Source organism: Callospermophilus lateralis, chromosome 20 (assembly GCF_048772815.1).
Source record: "Callospermophilus lateralis isolate mCalLat2 chromosome 20, mCalLat2.hap1, whole genome shotgun sequence".
In the NCBI taxonomy this organism is placed as follows: Eukaryota; Metazoa; Chordata; class Mammalia; order Rodentia; family Sciuridae; genus Callospermophilus; species Callospermophilus lateralis.
Genome location: NC_135324.1, coordinates 11,114,901 through 11,132,288, shown reverse-complemented (window position 1 = coordinate 11,132,288; position 17,388 = coordinate 11,114,901). Strand labels below are relative to the sequence as shown.

General features: G+C 44.6%; 1 protein-coding gene across 17 annotated transcripts in view; it reads left to right on the top strand.

Moving 5' to 3' along the window:
* Itpr1 (inositol 1,4,5-trisphosphate receptor type 1) overlaps positions 1-17,388 on the top strand; it is a 307,630-nt gene that overhangs the window by 118,620 nt on the left and 171,622 nt on the right. For 12 of the 17 annotated variants that reach the window (XM_076841084.1, XM_076841097.1, XM_076841095.1 and 9 more), the window contains 7 exons: positions 5,463-5,549; positions 7,817-7,975; positions 9,850-9,948; positions 11,090-11,173; positions 12,149-12,295; positions 15,003-15,098; positions 16,410-16,454. In XM_076841084.1, coding sequence (XP_076697199.1) covers positions 5,463-5,549; positions 7,817-7,975; positions 9,850-9,948; positions 11,090-11,173; positions 12,149-12,295; positions 15,003-15,098; positions 16,410-16,454 — 717 coding nt within the window. The remainder of the gene's footprint in view (positions 1-5,462; positions 5,550-7,816; positions 7,976-9,849; positions 9,949-11,089; positions 11,174-12,148; positions 12,296-15,002; positions 15,099-16,409; positions 16,455-17,388) is intronic. The other 5 variants (XM_076841099.1, XM_076841098.1, XM_076841089.1 and 2 more) reach the window with 1 other exon arrangement.

The window sequence follows — 17,388 nt, the reverse complement described above, 5'->3', positions numbered from 1 at the left end:
TATACTTTTTAGTTGTAGGTGGACACAATACCTTTATTTTATTTATTTATTTTTATGGGGTGCTGAGGATTGAACCCAGTGCTTCACATATGCTAGGCAAATGCTCTACCACTGAGCCCCAGCCTATCATCTTCAGGCTGTGTTTTATCAGTAATTCCTTTTGAAGTTCCTTTTCTGCCAGTGGATTGTGAAATAAGTAGTATAGGTAGGAAAAAAAAAAAAAAACAACCATCTGGTCCTTCAGGTGATCAGGAACTTTGAATTCCTTATGAGAGAGTTGAGGATCTTCCTGGCTGTTTGTATCTTGAAGTCAAAGAAGACCACATCTTCCCCCGACTGAGGGTTACCCGTGTGACTTTTCCAGGCCCTGCGTGTTGGTCTGTGATGGACTTTGTGTAGGTCCCTGGATCTGCCCTCCTGTTGTCTGAAAGTCATTACGTTTCGGTACAGTCATTAAAAGGGCTGTGTTAGGGGGCAGCCACTTGCCTTAGGCCTTCATTTTTATTTTTGTCCACTGCTGTGCAGTACCCCAGTCAGAGGTCAGATTATTTTAAATTAATGCCATTTAAGGAATTGGTTGTCTAGACCACTTGACTTCCTTTTGACCAGGAAAAGCAACACCAACAGCCCTTTGAAGGAGAATGACATCTAGTGGCTGGTCCCGGCATTTGCTCCCTCTGCAGAAAGAACTGGATGTTGAGTCTTTGGGTCATGATTTCCCAGAAGACTCTTGGGAAAATGAGCTTCCCCGGCCCTTCATCACCGAATTCCTCCTGAAGCAGGAGCTCCTTAAAGCCGTCCACCTGTCCCCAAGAAACAGGCACCTTCGTTATTTGGATTAGGACAAATGATCACTTAGATTAAGCTGTACCTTTGATAAGGAGAACCAGAGGACTGACAGATCTTCACTGTCTTTTAAAGCTTGGTGGTTTATTATTTTCAGGAGCCTGAATTCATTATCACATGACTCGATCAGAGCTCGCTGACCTTAACTAACCTTTCCTCAGTGTTCCAGTGACCTTTCTATGGTGATTCAGTAATGGTTTCTGTGTTTCTAAAATAAACTAGCAGGTGACTATGATGGGGTTGACCTTGATGTTGTTCAGGGAACACAGGTGGTGGATAGTGTGGCAGAAACCCTAGCATGGACTGTTCTCTTCCTTCCCCATGAAAAAAGAGCCCCCCCCAACCTGTGTGAAAGGAAGGGAGTCCCGGGGATTCCTGTTGTCAGGATTTTTAAAGACCAAAAAGGTAAGGAAAAAAAAAATCCAGGTTACTCGCCACAGACACACAACCAAGATGTTTTTAGAATTTACACACATGAGCAGTGCAGGAGAAGAATTGCAAAGTAGGTATGAGTAGGAGAAGGAAAGAAACTTAATTGATAGGATCTATAAATCTCATTCCTTGGTCAGGTGCTATGGTGCACACCTGAAATCCCAGCAACTCAAGAGGCTGAGGCAGGAGGATTACAAGTTCAAAGCCAGCTTCAGCTACTTAGTGAGGTCCTAAGCAACTTAGTGAGACTCTGCCTCAAAATTAAAAAAAAAAAATTAAAAATTAAAAAGGGTTAGGGATGTGGCTCAGTGATTAAGTGCCCCCTCGGTTCAATCCCCAGCATGCCCCCTGCCCCTAAAAAAGACAAAACTTTTTAGTGATAACCTTGATTTTTATTTTGGTATGTGCCCTGCTTGCCCACAGGGAGATTTTTATATAATTAGTAGAAACATACTTTTTAACTTTGCTTTAACTTGTTTCTTTCACTCTGACATGGACAAACAGGAATCTGTATCTACCCTCCCACCCCAGTACTGGGGATGGAATCCAGGGTCTCACATATCCAGGCAAGTGCTGACTGGACTACATCGTCAGCTATCCATCTATTTATTAATTTAATTCAGTTTTGAGGCAAGGTCTTCCTAAGTCGCCCAAGCTGGCCTTGAATGTGAGATCTTCCTACCCCAATAGCTGGGATTGCAGGTGTACACTACCAAACCTGGTTATATCCTTATATTTAATAGCTACATGATTATTCCATTGTGTGGCATGATTATAGTTTTGAATAACTAGTCCTTGTGACAGGGTAGGAAGTGACATTCAGGATCCTGACATTTTTTGCCACTTTGGGGAAAAAAAAATGTTGTGCACACGCCAGGTTATGTAAGCAGGAGAAACTCCTAGAAGTAGAATTGGTAGGTCAAAATTAGACCCACTGAAGGATCGCATTGGTCAGTATTGCTGGACTCACCTTTAGAAGGGTGTTGTCAGTCTTTGGCAATGTGGGTCAGCATGTGGAATACGTTTATGGGGTATAACATAGCATGTGTTCTTCCAAAGAACCAGCCTTCACCGGTGAATGCATTTGATGTTTATGTATTTAGCAAAAGGAGAATTACAGATTTTTCTCCCTAAACAAAGGGCTAGGAAAAGTGAATTCTTAGAATGGTACGTAAGTTGAATGCCTTCAGCGTTTCTTCAGTAGTGACATGTAGACCTGGTTGCCACTAAAGTTGTTCATAGAGATGAAGAGAGTCTTAATTTTTATTTTAACAGAGAGCCTTAATTGAATTTTAGATGCCATATTTGAGAATATCTCTGTTGAAGAGAAGTCCTTCTCCAATTTTGTTTGATTTTTTTCTGTTTATTTTCTATGTGTTTTTAGACAACTGCACTTGCTCCATTGAGCTGCTAGTATTTAATTAGTCTTTAATATTACACAGGCATCTTTCTAATGCTTATTTGACATTTTTCAGTTATAGTAATGTTCAATGAGTTGCTACTTTTACACCTAGTCTAATAGGTAGGAACCTAATATTGTATATTAGACTGTCTTAAATTGAGATCTTTGGAAATTTCTTAAGAGTAAGGGGAATGTCCACAAGAATTTTTTTCCCTTAAATAATTTGAGTCCAAGAAATGCTACTTACAGATTCTCTAGCTGATGCAATGGTTGATACACACCTGTAATCCCAGCAATTTAGGAGGATGAAGCAGAAGGAACGAAAGTTCAAGGCCAGCCTCAGCAATTTAGTGAGACTCTGAGCAACTTAGGGATACCCTGTCTTGAAATAAAACATAAAAAGGGCTGGGGATGTGGCCCAGTAGTTAAGAGCCCTTCCAGGGTGATGTTTGGAACAGAGGAAGATCCTTATTTGCTTCTTGAAAAATGTTAGGTTTAGTTACACAGAATCCATTGATTTTATTTTTCTTCCTTTGACTTTCTTTCCCCTCTTGAGTTTTCAGTCAGTGCTTGCTGAGAACCACTCGGCAGAAAGAACAAATCACTCTGGGTACAGTACAAACTCCCATTCCAAATGGATCCACTCCAGTGTGTGGTTTGGAAAACGACTTCAGAATCTGTGGGTATTGTGGAGCTCTCTGGAAGGACTGAAGCCCAGGCAGGAAAATAGGGAGAAGGAGAGAGAGTTTATGGAGGGGAAGGAGAGAGGGCAGAACTGTGGCCTCGGGCAATGCCACGTGGGTCTGCCCTGGTTTTGTTTCTGGACCTGTCTTGAACTCAGTGGCTCTGTCGAGTTGGGGTGACCCCCATGCACGTGGGCAGATCATTTCCTTCCTGGGGTACGGTTCTGTAGGGGGTCTGGATTGCCTCCCGACCTACCACTTTTCTCAAAAGATGTGCCTTTCTAAAGACACGTACCCCTCAGGTGGAGCTGGAGCAGATGCTGAAATTGAAAGGAACGGGAAGATCCTTGATCCAGCTGACTTGAAATTTTGATCATCAGAACATCCTTAGTTTTAGAACTTTGTACATCATGATAATAGTGCAAAGTCATTGAAGAGGATAGAAGGGGGGGCCCAATGTAGACGGTTTCTTTGCCCAGTTCATGTGAGGTCTGGGTTCTGTCTCTAGCATGGCCCCATTTATTTAATGAATAAAATATTACTAATGCCTATGATGTCCCTGGCAGGCACTATCTCAAAGCCTAGCGTGGGTCCCCATTTTCTGATGACTACACCGAGTGAGATTAAGTTACCAGGGCAAAAGGACACAGGTGGCACAGAGGAACCCATGACGAAGTCCAGAAGGGCAAAATGAAGACAGGTTTCCTGGGAGAGGGACCCACTGACCTCCACAGCCCCCAGGGAAGGGGAGAGTGTTTGGAAGGTTCCTGAAGCACACTGTGGTCATCAGCATTTCCTTCCATACAGATCCGTCCTGACCCCACCCGGTTGTTTGACTTCTCTATCATTCAGTTCAGGGTTGAGAGTCGGGGATGGGGACAGCAGTGTGTTAACTGCCTGGGCCTAACTATTCCTCCTTCAGCATCACTGTAAAATGACAGCAGTGCCCTCAGAGTGGCCCAGGAAAATGCACAAGAAACAACTGTTCAGGATGCAGGCCCTGGCAGTGTTCTAGAACACTCTATTCAGCCTGAGCACATTTCCTTGCCTGCCAGCGTTGGACTGGTCCTGTCTCCCGGCCTCACTGTAACAGCACACATTTGGAATGAACCCAGTTGTGAATTTGAGAATTCTCTCAGCCACTTCATAAATGAGTGATTCTAAAAATATTTCAGCAAAATTTCTATTGTCCTCAGTAGAGAAAACGGTTTAACAAACCCAACTCTGGCTGTGGAACGTGGACCACACTGCTTAAACTCTCTGTGTCTCGTTTCTTTCTTTAAGTTGTTGATAGGACTTTATTTTTATTATATGTGGTGCTGAGAATCAAACCCAGGGCCTCACATTTGCTAGGCAAGTGCTCTACCCCTGAGTCACAACCCAGCCCTTCTGTGTCTCTTTGCTTTTTCTCCCTTCTCTCTCTCTCTCTCTCTCTCTCTCTCTCTTTTTGCTAAGGCTCAAATTCTGAAACTTGTATATACCAAGTCCACATTCTACTAAACAACCCTGGTGACTTATTATTATCTTTTTTTTTTTTGTAAATTGGGGTAACGATCTCCCCTCAAAAACTACTACATAAGTTGCCTAGATTATAATTAATGTCCGACAAGACTAGCCAGCAGTCCACGTGCAATGTGAGGTGTAGGTATCATTTTTATTATCATTTTACAAAAGAAGGAAGCAGTCTCACATATGTTAAATAACTAATTCAAGGTCACAAAACCACAAACTACCCCCAAACCCAGCATTCAAATCCAGTTTTATTTTACTCTAAAACTTTTAAAGAGGACTTTTGCCAATCACAAAAGGGTGCTCCAGTGCTGTTACCCTCACTCTCTTTTCTTTAAAAAAACACAAACTTTGAAGAAGTCTCTCCCTAAGCAAATGTTCATGTATTCCGTCAAGAAAAGGCTCATTTTAAAGAAGTCAGAGAGACCAACAGGTCCGAGGCATGGTGGAGGCCCCTTTGCCACAGCCTGGGGCGCACGGAGGGGTTTGCCTGTGTGGTTCTTGTGTTGCGGGCGTGGGTTCAGTGTTGCAGAGGAGAGGAACCCACAGATGCCTCTTTGTGACCGTCTTTCTCCCCCTGCCCCACACAGCATGCTGCGGACTTGGAAAAGAAACAGAACGAGACAGAAAACAGGAAGTTGCTGGGGACCGTGATCCAGTATGGCAACGTGATCCAGGTAGGTCAAGTGTGCTCTTCTCTTCTGGAGGTGACGCATGACAAAGAATGACACTGAGAAAGTAAACACACAGAACAGAATTTGGACACTCTGCCTGTGCAGAAGGACTCCATGGATGGAGTCTGGCAGTTTGTTGCAAAAGCCTAGTGTTGGTTACCCGTGATGCACTCTTGGGCTTGATGCACTCTGGCCATCTCTCCATCTGCTTTGGCTACCTCCACCTGATAATTTAAGATGGGTCCAGATAGTTCAAGTGGGAACCTTCCTACCTGAAAAGGAGCCTGTCACAGTTTTGCTGAACTTTCAGGAGCTTGGAAGTTCTTTCTCTTTGGTTTCCCTGTAACTTCTATCTTTTGTTCAAGAGTTGTTTGCCCAGAGATGATAATATGAGCAATTCTGAGACTTCCAAATTTTTAAAGTCAGAAGCATTTATCATTTTGATGCGTTTTATATTAATGAAAAATATTAGATCATTCCTAAATCTTACGGGTTGGGAGGTTTACTTGACTTATCTCTGCTCTTCAATTCGTCACCAGAATAAAACATAAGCCAGGAAACAGCTTCTGCAGGTTGGCTCAGAAAATCCATCTGAGTGGATCCTAGTCTTGCAGAAGAGAATGTGAGGAATCCCAGTGCCTGGGGACCTTCTCCTTTTGTCCAGTTAGCACATCGTTTTGACCAGGCACAAAGAATAGTGATTACCAACTTTGGAATACCTGGCCCGTTAGATTTCCTTCATTATTTCCCTTTTTGAAAGATTTTGCTTACCCTGAACCTTACTTGTTACAAAGGAATTCCTTCCCATTCTTATTGCTAATAGTGCTAATCAGGAGAATGGAAAAAGTAGTTAAAAGGAAAACCCCAGACTTAAAAGGAACTTGTCATAGTTAAATGGGTTATTTAGATGAGGCTTTCTGGAATAGTGAAAGTAGCTCCCAAAATCTGTTTGGAGGTTAAGTCCTGTTGGTCCCATTCCTCTTTAAGTTCCATCTGATTAAGAATGGTCACAGGGGTCACTTGGGCCCGGAATTCAACATGAGCTCTCTTGCTGAGCAAAGCCAGTGTCCTGAGACTCACAGCGCAGGGTCCCTGGTTTGTTTAGACTGGAGATCATGGCTTGAACTGAGAATGAAAGAGGCATACAGGGACCAAGCACCTAAACTCCTAAGTGCATCTCAGTGAAGGATCTGTGAGATTTGGGGCAAGAAATCTTACTATATTTCACCTTGCTCTCCAACAAAATGGAGATGGTAATGGTATCTGCTTCCTTGGGTACTTGAGAGGAGCCTGTCGGAGAGTGAGCCTGGGACTTAGCAACTAATGGTTTTTATTACTGCCCCCAAACCTGCAGCTGGGAATCCACCTCTTGGTGATACTGGTATGTCCTCTTCATGGGGATCAGATGCCACTCACCTGAGCAGTGAGGATTTGGAAGGACATTGTCTCCCTGTGTTTATCTTGGCCAGAGGTTGTCTGGGGCTCAGACAAGCTTGTCACCCTCCCTTGACGACCCTGTTAGAATATCTGGGGGCGTCCTGGGAGTGCCCTGGCAGTGGTTTCTGTTAGCAGGTGAACGGAGTATGGGAGTTGGCATTGGAATTCCAGGGGGTCCTGCCATTTGTTTACGAACTGGGCAATCCTTCATGTCCCCCTCCATTGTTTCTCTGGACTCATGACTGGAGAAGCCATGGTCAGCTCTTCCTGGTCTAGACCAGCTTGCAGGCGAGCTGTCTCCCACTCCATCTTCAGTCTTTCCATCCCTTCTTGTCGCCACCCTCCAAGACTCAAGTGTTGGAGACTACGAGGTGGAAGTCCATGGTTACCATGTTCTTCCATGTAAAGTGACAGTCCCCTAATGGGGTTACCCTTTAAAGGACCCTGTTTCTTGTGCTTAGAATTGTCCTGATTAGCTTCCCGTTGGTGGCAGGGCATACTCGGACTGCAGTTCGTCAGCTCCTTTGCACAGGGTAAGGCTGCTCCCCTCCAACAGCTGGCCGGTGACAGTACCTTTGACCTGGGCAGAATCCATATTGTCCAAGGCCGTGCAGAGAAAGAAAACAATTTTTTTCTTCTATTTTGCTCTCTGCTCCCTTTGCTATTCCTTCTTTTCGCATCATCCCCAGCCTCTGGTACTTTGTGGGCCTTGTGCTTCAAGCCGGTCAGTGGTTGGACGAACATCTGATGCATATTTTATATGTCTGAGAAAGAAATGTCAGGGAATTCAGAGGTGGGCTGACATTCCTGGTTTTCTCTTGTTGGGTTTTTAGCTCCTGCATTTGAAGAGTAATAAATACCTCACTGTGAACAAGAGGCTTCCAGCTCTGCTGGAAAAGAACGCCATGAGGGTGACCTTGGATGAAGCTGGGAACGAGGGGTCCTGGTTTTACATTCAGCCCTTCTACAAGCTGCGGTCCATTGGAGACAGCGTAAGTGTCGCACACTCGCCATCCCTGGGTATGGGACTCAACTTGGAGAACTTTAAAGTTGGAACCAGAGAAGTTGGAATCACTATGGAAACGAGTGTTTGGGAAACAAGGAAATGTGGAGAGAATGTGACCTAAATACGGTCGCTATGTTTTTCCTACTGGGCCTCTGAAACACTCTACGGAGGGTCCATTACCTCATTCACGTTACCACGAAAACAGCCACCCCGTGTTAACATCCTGGGGAGGATCCCCGTCATTCCAGATCCATCAGCGGGATAGCAATGTCTTTGTTTATTGGAAAAGTCCTTCTCATACGGCAGGTCATAACCTATTCCTAAGCTGCGGAATCAATTTAGTGGCGTGTAACAATAATTTTGGGAAGTAGGATACAATGGAAAATACCAGAGTGTGATACCCATGAAAGCAAATATTGTTTGGAAATAAACCTAGTAAGGAGGGAGCATGGAGAAGAAATGATGGCAGTGGGGAAGGAGAGTGGACTTGAGGTTTCCGTGTGGATTAGCAGCCAGGTGCTCGCCGACATGGTTGGTCCTGAGCAGGCCCCAGTCCTGAGGTCTCTACAGAATAGGAAGCCACAGGAGCCTCTTTTCAGGGCTGCTTAGAATAGTCCCAATATTTGTTAGCTAAATTAGTGAGCCATTACGTGGGCACATACTTAACAATGAATATGTTTAAAAGCTGTCAGCTGTATTCTTGACCTTGTTAAGGTTCTAAAATAGTTGCATTTTTGCTAAAAAGAAATTTGTGCTTTAAACAGCATGAAGTGTTCTCAAAATACTGAACTAGCCTTAATCTAAAACTAGGTTTCAACATTTTTTTTTAATACTGCCATTTCAGTTTATAAGCTGTAAGCAGTTTAAGTGTGTGTGTTTGTGTTATAAGATAGAGGAAAGCATCCCCTCACTGTTGGTGTACAGTGAATATTGAACCCAGACTGGGAATATGAGAAAAAAAATATCTAGGCTTCACCACAAGTGATGGTTTTATTAAATATTTATTCTTCTGGAGTTAGAGAAAATTTAGGAATGCATGATCCCCAAAAGTATCGCACCAAAAATAGATGGGGTTTAAGTCTAAGGAAATCATCTCTTCCATTCCCTTTTCTTCCACCCCTACAATGAAAAACAAATGTGCCTTGTTCTGAATTTAATTTTCAGCCAGTTCTTTGCTTTTCCTATTCTTTAATCCATTTATCTGTGACTAAGCTGAGAAGATAACTTGAATAGTTATACTATTGGAAAAGTCCTTCTCATACGGCAGGTCATAACCTATTCCTAAGCTGCGGAATCAATTTAGTGGCGTGTAACAATAATTTTGGGAAGTAGGATACAATGGAAAATACCAGAGTGTGATACCCATGAAAGCAAATATTGTTTTAGGAATAACTTTTGCTTCACACACACACACACACACACACACACACATGCACTAGAGTGTGTGTTGCTGTATATGTGAATGAGTCATACTGGGAAATCTATTGCAGTCACCAAAGTATGAAGGTCATTGCTTTAGAAACACGTAAGTATGGTTTTGTTGTTTGCAAAGGAAAAGACTTAGTAGCCTACTTTTCCTAAAATTTAGTCAAGCACTTATTTTTGTACACGTACCTTAACTGAATGGAATGGAGATAGGAGATTTTTCTTGCGGCTCTGGACCAACTTGCACTATAACACTGTATAAGTATTGACAGTCCTGTACCAGAATTCAGCCTTAGCCTCTGGGCATGACCCCACTCCACCCCCTGCCCAGAGCCAGGTTTTAAAGCTGCCCGTCTGGCCCCTCCCAGACCAGACCAGCCTTCACTCTGTAGTCCTGATCCGTCCTGTGAAAACCTGTTGCTCCTTCCATTCCAGGTGGTCATAGGTGACAAGGTTGTTCTGAACCCCGTCAATGCTGGCCAGCCCCTGCATGCCAGCAGCCATCAGCTGGTGGACAACCCTGGCTGCAACGAGGTAAGGGAAACCAAGTCACGGCTCGTGGGAAGCGGCAGGCCTTCTTGGGGCTGGAGCTTGTGCATGCTGAAAGGGACTTCAAGCTGTGTGACATCCTGCAGGTGAAGAACCTGAGGCCCAGAGTCAGAGCTGCCACACGAGGTGTGAGCGTCTCTGCAGTGAGTGGGGGTGGGTAGTTCACCCCAATGCTCGGCCTTCCCCGTGGACACACCGTTTCCTCATCTGTTTATCTTGAGAGGGCTTCTGTTGCCAATATGTTTCTCCTGACCACCAGGACGCCTCTTTCTAATTTGCTTCTCTAAAGAAGAGGGTGCCCTTTTCTAATTCCTAAGAAGGGTCCATTATAACGCATGAGTGGCCCTGCAAGGCTGTCTTACTTTTGCAGTATAGCTGCTTAGCCTCTAAATTGACAGATACAGGACAGTAACTAGTTGGTGACGTGAGTATCTGTTTAATAAGGACTCAGGCTCTGGGGTGGGACAGATAGGGATTCAAATCTCAGGTCTGTCATTCCCTGGCCCTGGTACTGTGTCTTAGTTACCTCACTCAAGGTTTCCCTGTCTCTGAAATGGGTGTGATGGGTGTACCTGCTCTTTAGGGTATTGCTGAGTGTTCAATGACATAGTGTTCGTACGCAGCTGAGTGCACAAGTAATGGCCCTTCTGATAATGATGGTCATTAACATTTTCATCTGTATACACTGGATTCATTTCTTGGCTTTGTGGCTCATTCTATTTGATCAGTCCTTGTTTTTGTTTGGCCTTTACTTTTTTGGCTACAGAATGAGAGACTTGGAAGAAAAGGAAAAGATCATTGCAGGAGGGGTGGGGGGAAGTTTTTCCCCTCATTTTACTGTACCTTGCACATGTAGGAGAAAACATCCAAGCCTTGATTTTTAAGTCTGGCTTATTTCACTTACCATGATGTTCCTTTGGTCTTATTGAGAGCATACGTGGGGTCGGGTGCAGATGAGCCATTTATGATGAAATACTTCTCACTGGCCAGTTGACTCTGCCGGTACTGGGTTCTTGATACGGTTAAGTCTGTAGGGGTTTGGGGCTGAGGCACACCCTTGATTCTGGAATGTCGGGGCTGTGTGACACATCGTGGTGAGGAGTGTGATAACTAATCTGTTTTCTAGGTCAATTCCGTCAACTGCAACACAAGCTGGAAAATAGTCCTTTTCATGAAATGGAGTGACAACAAAGATGACATTTTAAAGGGGGTGAGTTTTCCCTGAGCCCAGGAGAAGCACCAGACCTCTCTTTGGGCAAGACGAAATTAACGACTACAGAGTGTGCTCCCCAAGTCATCACAAGGAGCATTTTCAAAAGTGTACCCAAGGATCATGATTTAGTGAAACCAAAGGTTCTTACTTAAAAAAAAAAAAAAAGAAAGAAAGAAAAAGGGGGTTAGTTTGGTGCTTTATGGGCTTGGCGGCTTTTTGATACTTGGTTTTTCTTAGGGTAGCAAGGCCATTTTCTTTTTAAACCATCTTTCCTTAATTCTTTTTCTTCTCTTTTCAGTGCATGATAGTTAGGCATAATATTAGGGTTCATTTTGACAAAGCAGCACATGCAGGAAGTTTCATGGACTTCATTTCCGTTTTCAGTAGCCACCCACTTTCCTTCCTTACCTCCGTCCCCTTATGGTCCTTCTTCGACCTTGCAGGTCTCCTTTCCCCTGTTCCTCTGTGTGTTTTCGATTGGGGCTGTAGAGGTGTACATAAGGGTCGAACTCACTGTGCTACATGTAGGAATCCACAAAGCTGAATTGATTTTGTTCCTTATTTCCTGCCTTTCCCATCCCTCCTTTCTCTGATCTCCTCCTCCTACTCCACTGATATCCTCCCTGTATCTTTACAATATCCAGCCTCCCCCCAAGTTGTTCCCTCACTGTACTGTAGCTTGCACACGTGAGAGAGAACACCCAACCCTTGATTTTTAAGTCTGACTTATTTCACTTACCATGGTGTTGTCCAGTGCCATCCTCCACCAGCCAGTGCCATGATTACATTCTCCTTCTGACTGAGTCCAACTTCACTGTGTAAATCCGCTGCGTTTTCTGGATCCATTCATCTGTGGACGGGCTTCTGGACTGTTCCTTCACTTAGCAACTGTGGCTTGTGCTGCTGTGAACACTGACGGGGGTGCAGGCCTGTAGTATGCAGATTTTCATTCCTCCGTGTGTTGACTTTTAGGGTGATGTGGTGAGGCTGTTCCACGCTGAGCAAGAGAAGTTTCTCACCTGTGACGAGCACAGGAAGAAGCAGCATGTCTTTCTGAGGACCACGGGCCGGCAGTCGGCCACATCTGCCACCAGTTCAAAAGCCCTGTGGGAAGTGGAGGTAAGGAGTGGGATGGGAGGACAGGAGAAAGGACACGGGGGCTCATAGGACTTAACTCCATATGGTTGTAAATCACACCCAGGTCCTCAAACCTACCTCATCCCCAAAGCGGGTTGGGGTGTTCTAGCAAAAGAAGTGCACCCTGACCTAGCAGTGAGGTGCTGTGTGTCCTTGTGTGGAAACAGTGTATCCACTTGGGAAGGATTCAGACAGACTGGAAATACTCTTTGTCTGGGTCATAGAATCATCTCTTCTATTTCTTTTTCTTTCCCTTGCTCTTTATCTGCCACCACAAGCCTTAGCCAAATGTCCACCTGATAGGTGATTCCCCATTGGCAAAGGAGCAGACAAGCACTCAGGTACCTGGAGCGCACAGCAGGATGGTCAGGGAGATGGTCAGCAAATGGTCAGGGTAGTAGGAGGCTCATTCCCTGTGCTCTGGAGGTTTTGATAACTGAGGTGGAACCTCGTGTTTGCCAGGCAAGAACTCTACCACTGAGCCACAACCCCAGCCCCACAGATGGTGTTTTTAAAGTTCATCCATATTGCCTCATGTATCCACACTTCATTTTTTGCCAAATAACATTCTCTTGTGTGGATATACAACTTTTTATCCTTTTATCATGTGACTGCATTTGGATCATTGTTGTGGTGAAGAGGGAGGCTGAGAAGGATCCTATATAAGATTTTGGGTGTGCATGTTTTTAGGCCTTTGGAAATGCGTGTTGGAGGAGCCCCAAAAGGTCTACGCCATGTTATTCTCCCAGGAGGAGTGTATCTCAGTTGCAATTTCTACATGTGGCCTTGAATTCAGAAGGATATTTTTGTTGGGTATAGAATTCTGGTTGAATAGTTTTTTTCTTTCTCTACTTCCAAGATTTTGATCCATTAGCTTTCAGCTTCCATTGTTTTTGATGTAAACTCAGTGATTTTTAAGATCTTTATTCCTAATATGTAGTCTCTTTCCCTTCCCTTTCTCATCAGTTAATTATAGATTTTTTTTTTTTAATTTCTGTTTTGCTTGAATAGGTTCATGATGTGACTTGGGATGTATGTGCATGCATGTTTCTCTTGCTGGAGTCCCTTAATGTTCCTAAATCTGTGGGTATGTCACAAAATGGGCAAACTTGAGGTCACGATTTCTTGAATATTTTTCCTGCCCCCACCAATCCACTCAGACATAAACCCAGACACAAATTATATCATTTGATATTATCTGATTGAGTTTATGGGTCATGTTTTCCTGATTGTTTGTCCAGTACTTTGTGATTCTTTGTTGAACATGGTACCACTGTTTTATTGGGTGTCTGGAATCTGTTGTTCTTTTAAAGAGTCTAGAGAGTTTTGTTTGACAGTTAAGTCACCGTGGTGGATCAGTATGGTGTTTTTGAGGATCATTTTCATGCTATATTAGGTCAGAAGAGTGCAGCCTTTATCCTGGGACTGGATTAGCCCTATGACTAAAGGGGACCCTTTTGCTGTCTCCGTTAGTGCTCGAGGTGGTCCGTAGAATCTCTCTGTGTTGGCTTTCCGAATGAGGAGACTTCCAATTGCGTGAGCTCTGGGACTTTGGAGCTTTGCATTTTCTTATCATTCTGACTTTTTGTGGTGCTGGGCATTAAACCCAGGGGCTGGCACATGCCAAGGCAGGTGCTGTACCACTGAGCTACACCCTCAGTCCCCCTTCTTGTTTTTGATTTGGCCTCGTGGGGTCTTGTCTTGCAAATACACTGTTGGATACTCAGCCCACAACTCAAAGGAGGCCTCTCTGCACATTTCTGGGGCTCATTCTGGATGTAACTCCATATTCTTTAGAGCTCTACCCCACAAATTCCAGCTGCCTCGGTTTCCCTAAACTCCACTTCATCTCCTCAACTCCATGAAGCCGGGGCTCTCAGCTTGAATTCCCCAGTGAGAAAACCAGAGACATCCTGGAGCTTGCATTGTTTGTGCCTCTATTCTCAGAGATCACAAGTGTGTCACCTGTTGTCTGACAGGTTGTTTCATACATTTTACCCAGATATTTGGGCATGGGATGTAGCTCAGTGGTAACACACTTGCCTAGCATGCATGATACTCTGGGTTCGATCCCCAGTATAGGGGGGGGCGGGGTGGGGGAATCTGAGACGATTTTCCCAGTTTTCTACTTCTGAATGGACATTTTCACTACTTTGTGTGGTATCTAATTGTCACAGTGCCACCTGTCGATGCTGATTGTTGTATTGTGGCTAGAAACTGAAGTTACACGTATTTTCTCAATCACTTGGCCCAGACAGAGATTTGTGTTTCTGAGCACAGGCCTGACCATGTGTTCTGGCACAGGAGGATATGCAGATTGCTTTGAAAGTTCCCCATGAAAATCCTTTTTATCAGCTGTGTGTTTTGTGGATGAGTTTCAGAATCTTTTATTTCATGAGCATTGAGGTAAAGAATCTGAAATCCATTGAAGCTTTTACTCCAAACACTACATGTTAATTGGGAGACTTTATACCCTCTCTGGAAAAGTATCATTTTAATACTTTCAGATGTTTGAATTGGAATGTTAAATGTGACACTTGCAGTAGGTTTGTTGGAAGATACTGATATTTTTTTTTTTCCAACTTGAAAATGCCCCTTTCTGAACTCAACTTGTGATGTCTCAGATCGCACCAACTTGGTGTGTGAGCTGGCATTTCTCCGACTCACTGATCTTTTCTAACTCTCTCAGGTAGTCCAACATGACCCGTGCCGAGGTGGAGCCGGGTACTGGAACAGCCTCTTCCGCTTCAAGCACCTGGCCACAGGGCACTACCTAGCAGCGGAGGTAAGTGGCAGCCCTGGGTTGTTCGCTTTGAAGCTGAGGCATCCGGTTGACGTTCCCGACTCACCTAGTAGATGGAGGCTCCGGGTTCTGCTCGGTCAACTTGCTTTTCTGCATCCTTCTGCCTCATTTCCCTGGAAGAAAAGATACAAAACTGACTCACACGTTTAAGAACTTGGCAGGTGTTTTGATCAAGATGTGGGGAGAAGGCAAGCTAGAGAATTAGGCTCTTCTGTGTTTGGACGATGATCTTTGTATTTACCCTGGGATATTTCCCTGTCCTCACATCTCATCTGTCAGCCCCACTCCTGTCCTGAGACTAAGCCATAGTGGAAACGTGGTGTATAAAGTCAGAAGCATTAAAATGCATCAAGAAATGGACAGTTTTAGGAAAAAAGTCTGATTATTCAGAGCCTTAGTGAAATAGAACGTTAGAAATCAGAGAAATTAACTTGACCTTACGTATCTATAAAGGGCCTCTGATGAAAGGACAGGAGGAATTTGCCTTTTAATTTTTATATTAAATGAAGAAGCTGTCCTACTGTGTGGCAGATGTTGAATCTGTCTTTGGTCCTGCTGGATCATGTATGATGCAAATTCATGTCAGATTCTACTTGTGCCTCAAATGACCCCTCCTGTTACCTGGTCCACCAAGCAGGACTGCCCAGAGATTTCCCGGGGGACATAAGGGTGTTAGAATTGCTTGTGTGGCTGACCACCCCCCACCCCACCGGTCACCCCTCACCCCCGGAATGAGGACTCTAACCTATGACTCCCTGGGGCACCAGAGACTGGAATGGACCAATGATTTCAAAATATTTAACCAAAGGTCAAGAAGGCTAAGTTGAAATTCATAATGGAGCCTCAGGGAGTTACAGACACAGCTAATCCATCGTGAGAAACTTTGATTACCTGGTTTGCTGAAGATCAATGGTGTTTGCTTTATATGTCTTGAGGTGAATGTAGCTCTTCTTAAAGGCCTCCTTTTTAACTAACAATCAGCAGGACTGTCAGTGACCGTGTATTGATCTTTTACTCACTGCAGGCTTCTGCCTGTTGCTTTGCCAGTGACCTGGTGGTGTGTTCCTTGTGTGTACTCAACAGCATCCTCTGGTGGCTGGTGGATTGTTCGTGTGTGTAGCACCTGTGTGGCATGTGGTGGTGTTGTGGCATGCTGGTTTCGTGGATAGAGGGGGGACAGCTGCCCAGCTGTCCCAGGATGGCTGCAGGAGTGGAAGTCTCCTGCAGATGGGTCCCAGTCCTTGTGAAAGCCGGAACGGATGTTTTAATATCCTCATGATTCTTTTTCATCAGGTAGACCCTGACTTTGAGGAAGAGTGCCTGGAGTTTCAGCCCTCAGTAAGTATGGGAAAGAGCCTTCTTGTGTCCGTGCGGTAGGGTGAGGCCAAATGATCTGGAACCCCGTTTCAGAAGCTACCAGGGTGGTCATGGAGCACTGGGAAAGGGGAAAGAGGGTCTCATTCTATGCTTCTCTTAAAGGAAATCATGTCCTCTTATGTCCCGATTCGTCCAAGGGATTGCTGGGCTGTGTGCTCACTCCAGTGTCCCACTTCTTAGGCTGGAGAAACACGTGGCATCTTTTGGAGTCCTCCTAGGCTGGAGATGGTGCTGTGGCAAGCAATTGTCTTACTGCCGTAAACCTCAATCTGTCACTCTATTTTTCAAGAAATGAGGCTAAATGGATAGTAGAAGTAGCCCATGAGGCCTGGCGGGCATTGTGTCTGAGGGATAATTGTCTGACCCCCTGTCCTGCTTTGTACATGGTCAGGAAAAAGCTTCAGGATATAACATGATTTACAGTGTGATTTGGAATAGCAACAGGAGATGGAGTTTTCTCTGAAGACCATCATCTGCCAGGTCATGCTGATTCGTAGGCGCGTGGGCTCCAGGAGTCCATGGTCACGGCTGAAGAAGGCAGTGGCTGTGTTTTATGGTTTAAAATAGTTCTCTTGTGGAGTGCTTGGTTCTGGTCTGGGATTGAAAAACAACAAAACAAAACCAACAGTGGCTGCTCATGTGACATTCTGTGCATGTGGTAGATGTGGTAGGCGATCTTGGGGGTGTTTCTTTTTCTAGAAAAATTTTGGTGAACATCGAAAGGACTTTAAAATAGCACATGAATGAAGGGAGTAGAGGTGGAGTGGGAACTGTGAATTCTGCACTAATGGCTTACCTTCTAGTTGTATTCGGGTGGGAGATTGGCTCTGAAGGGAGTTCAGGAGCTGTGTCTCAGGGCATCTGCTTGTGAATACACGGTCTTGCTGGGGCTTCT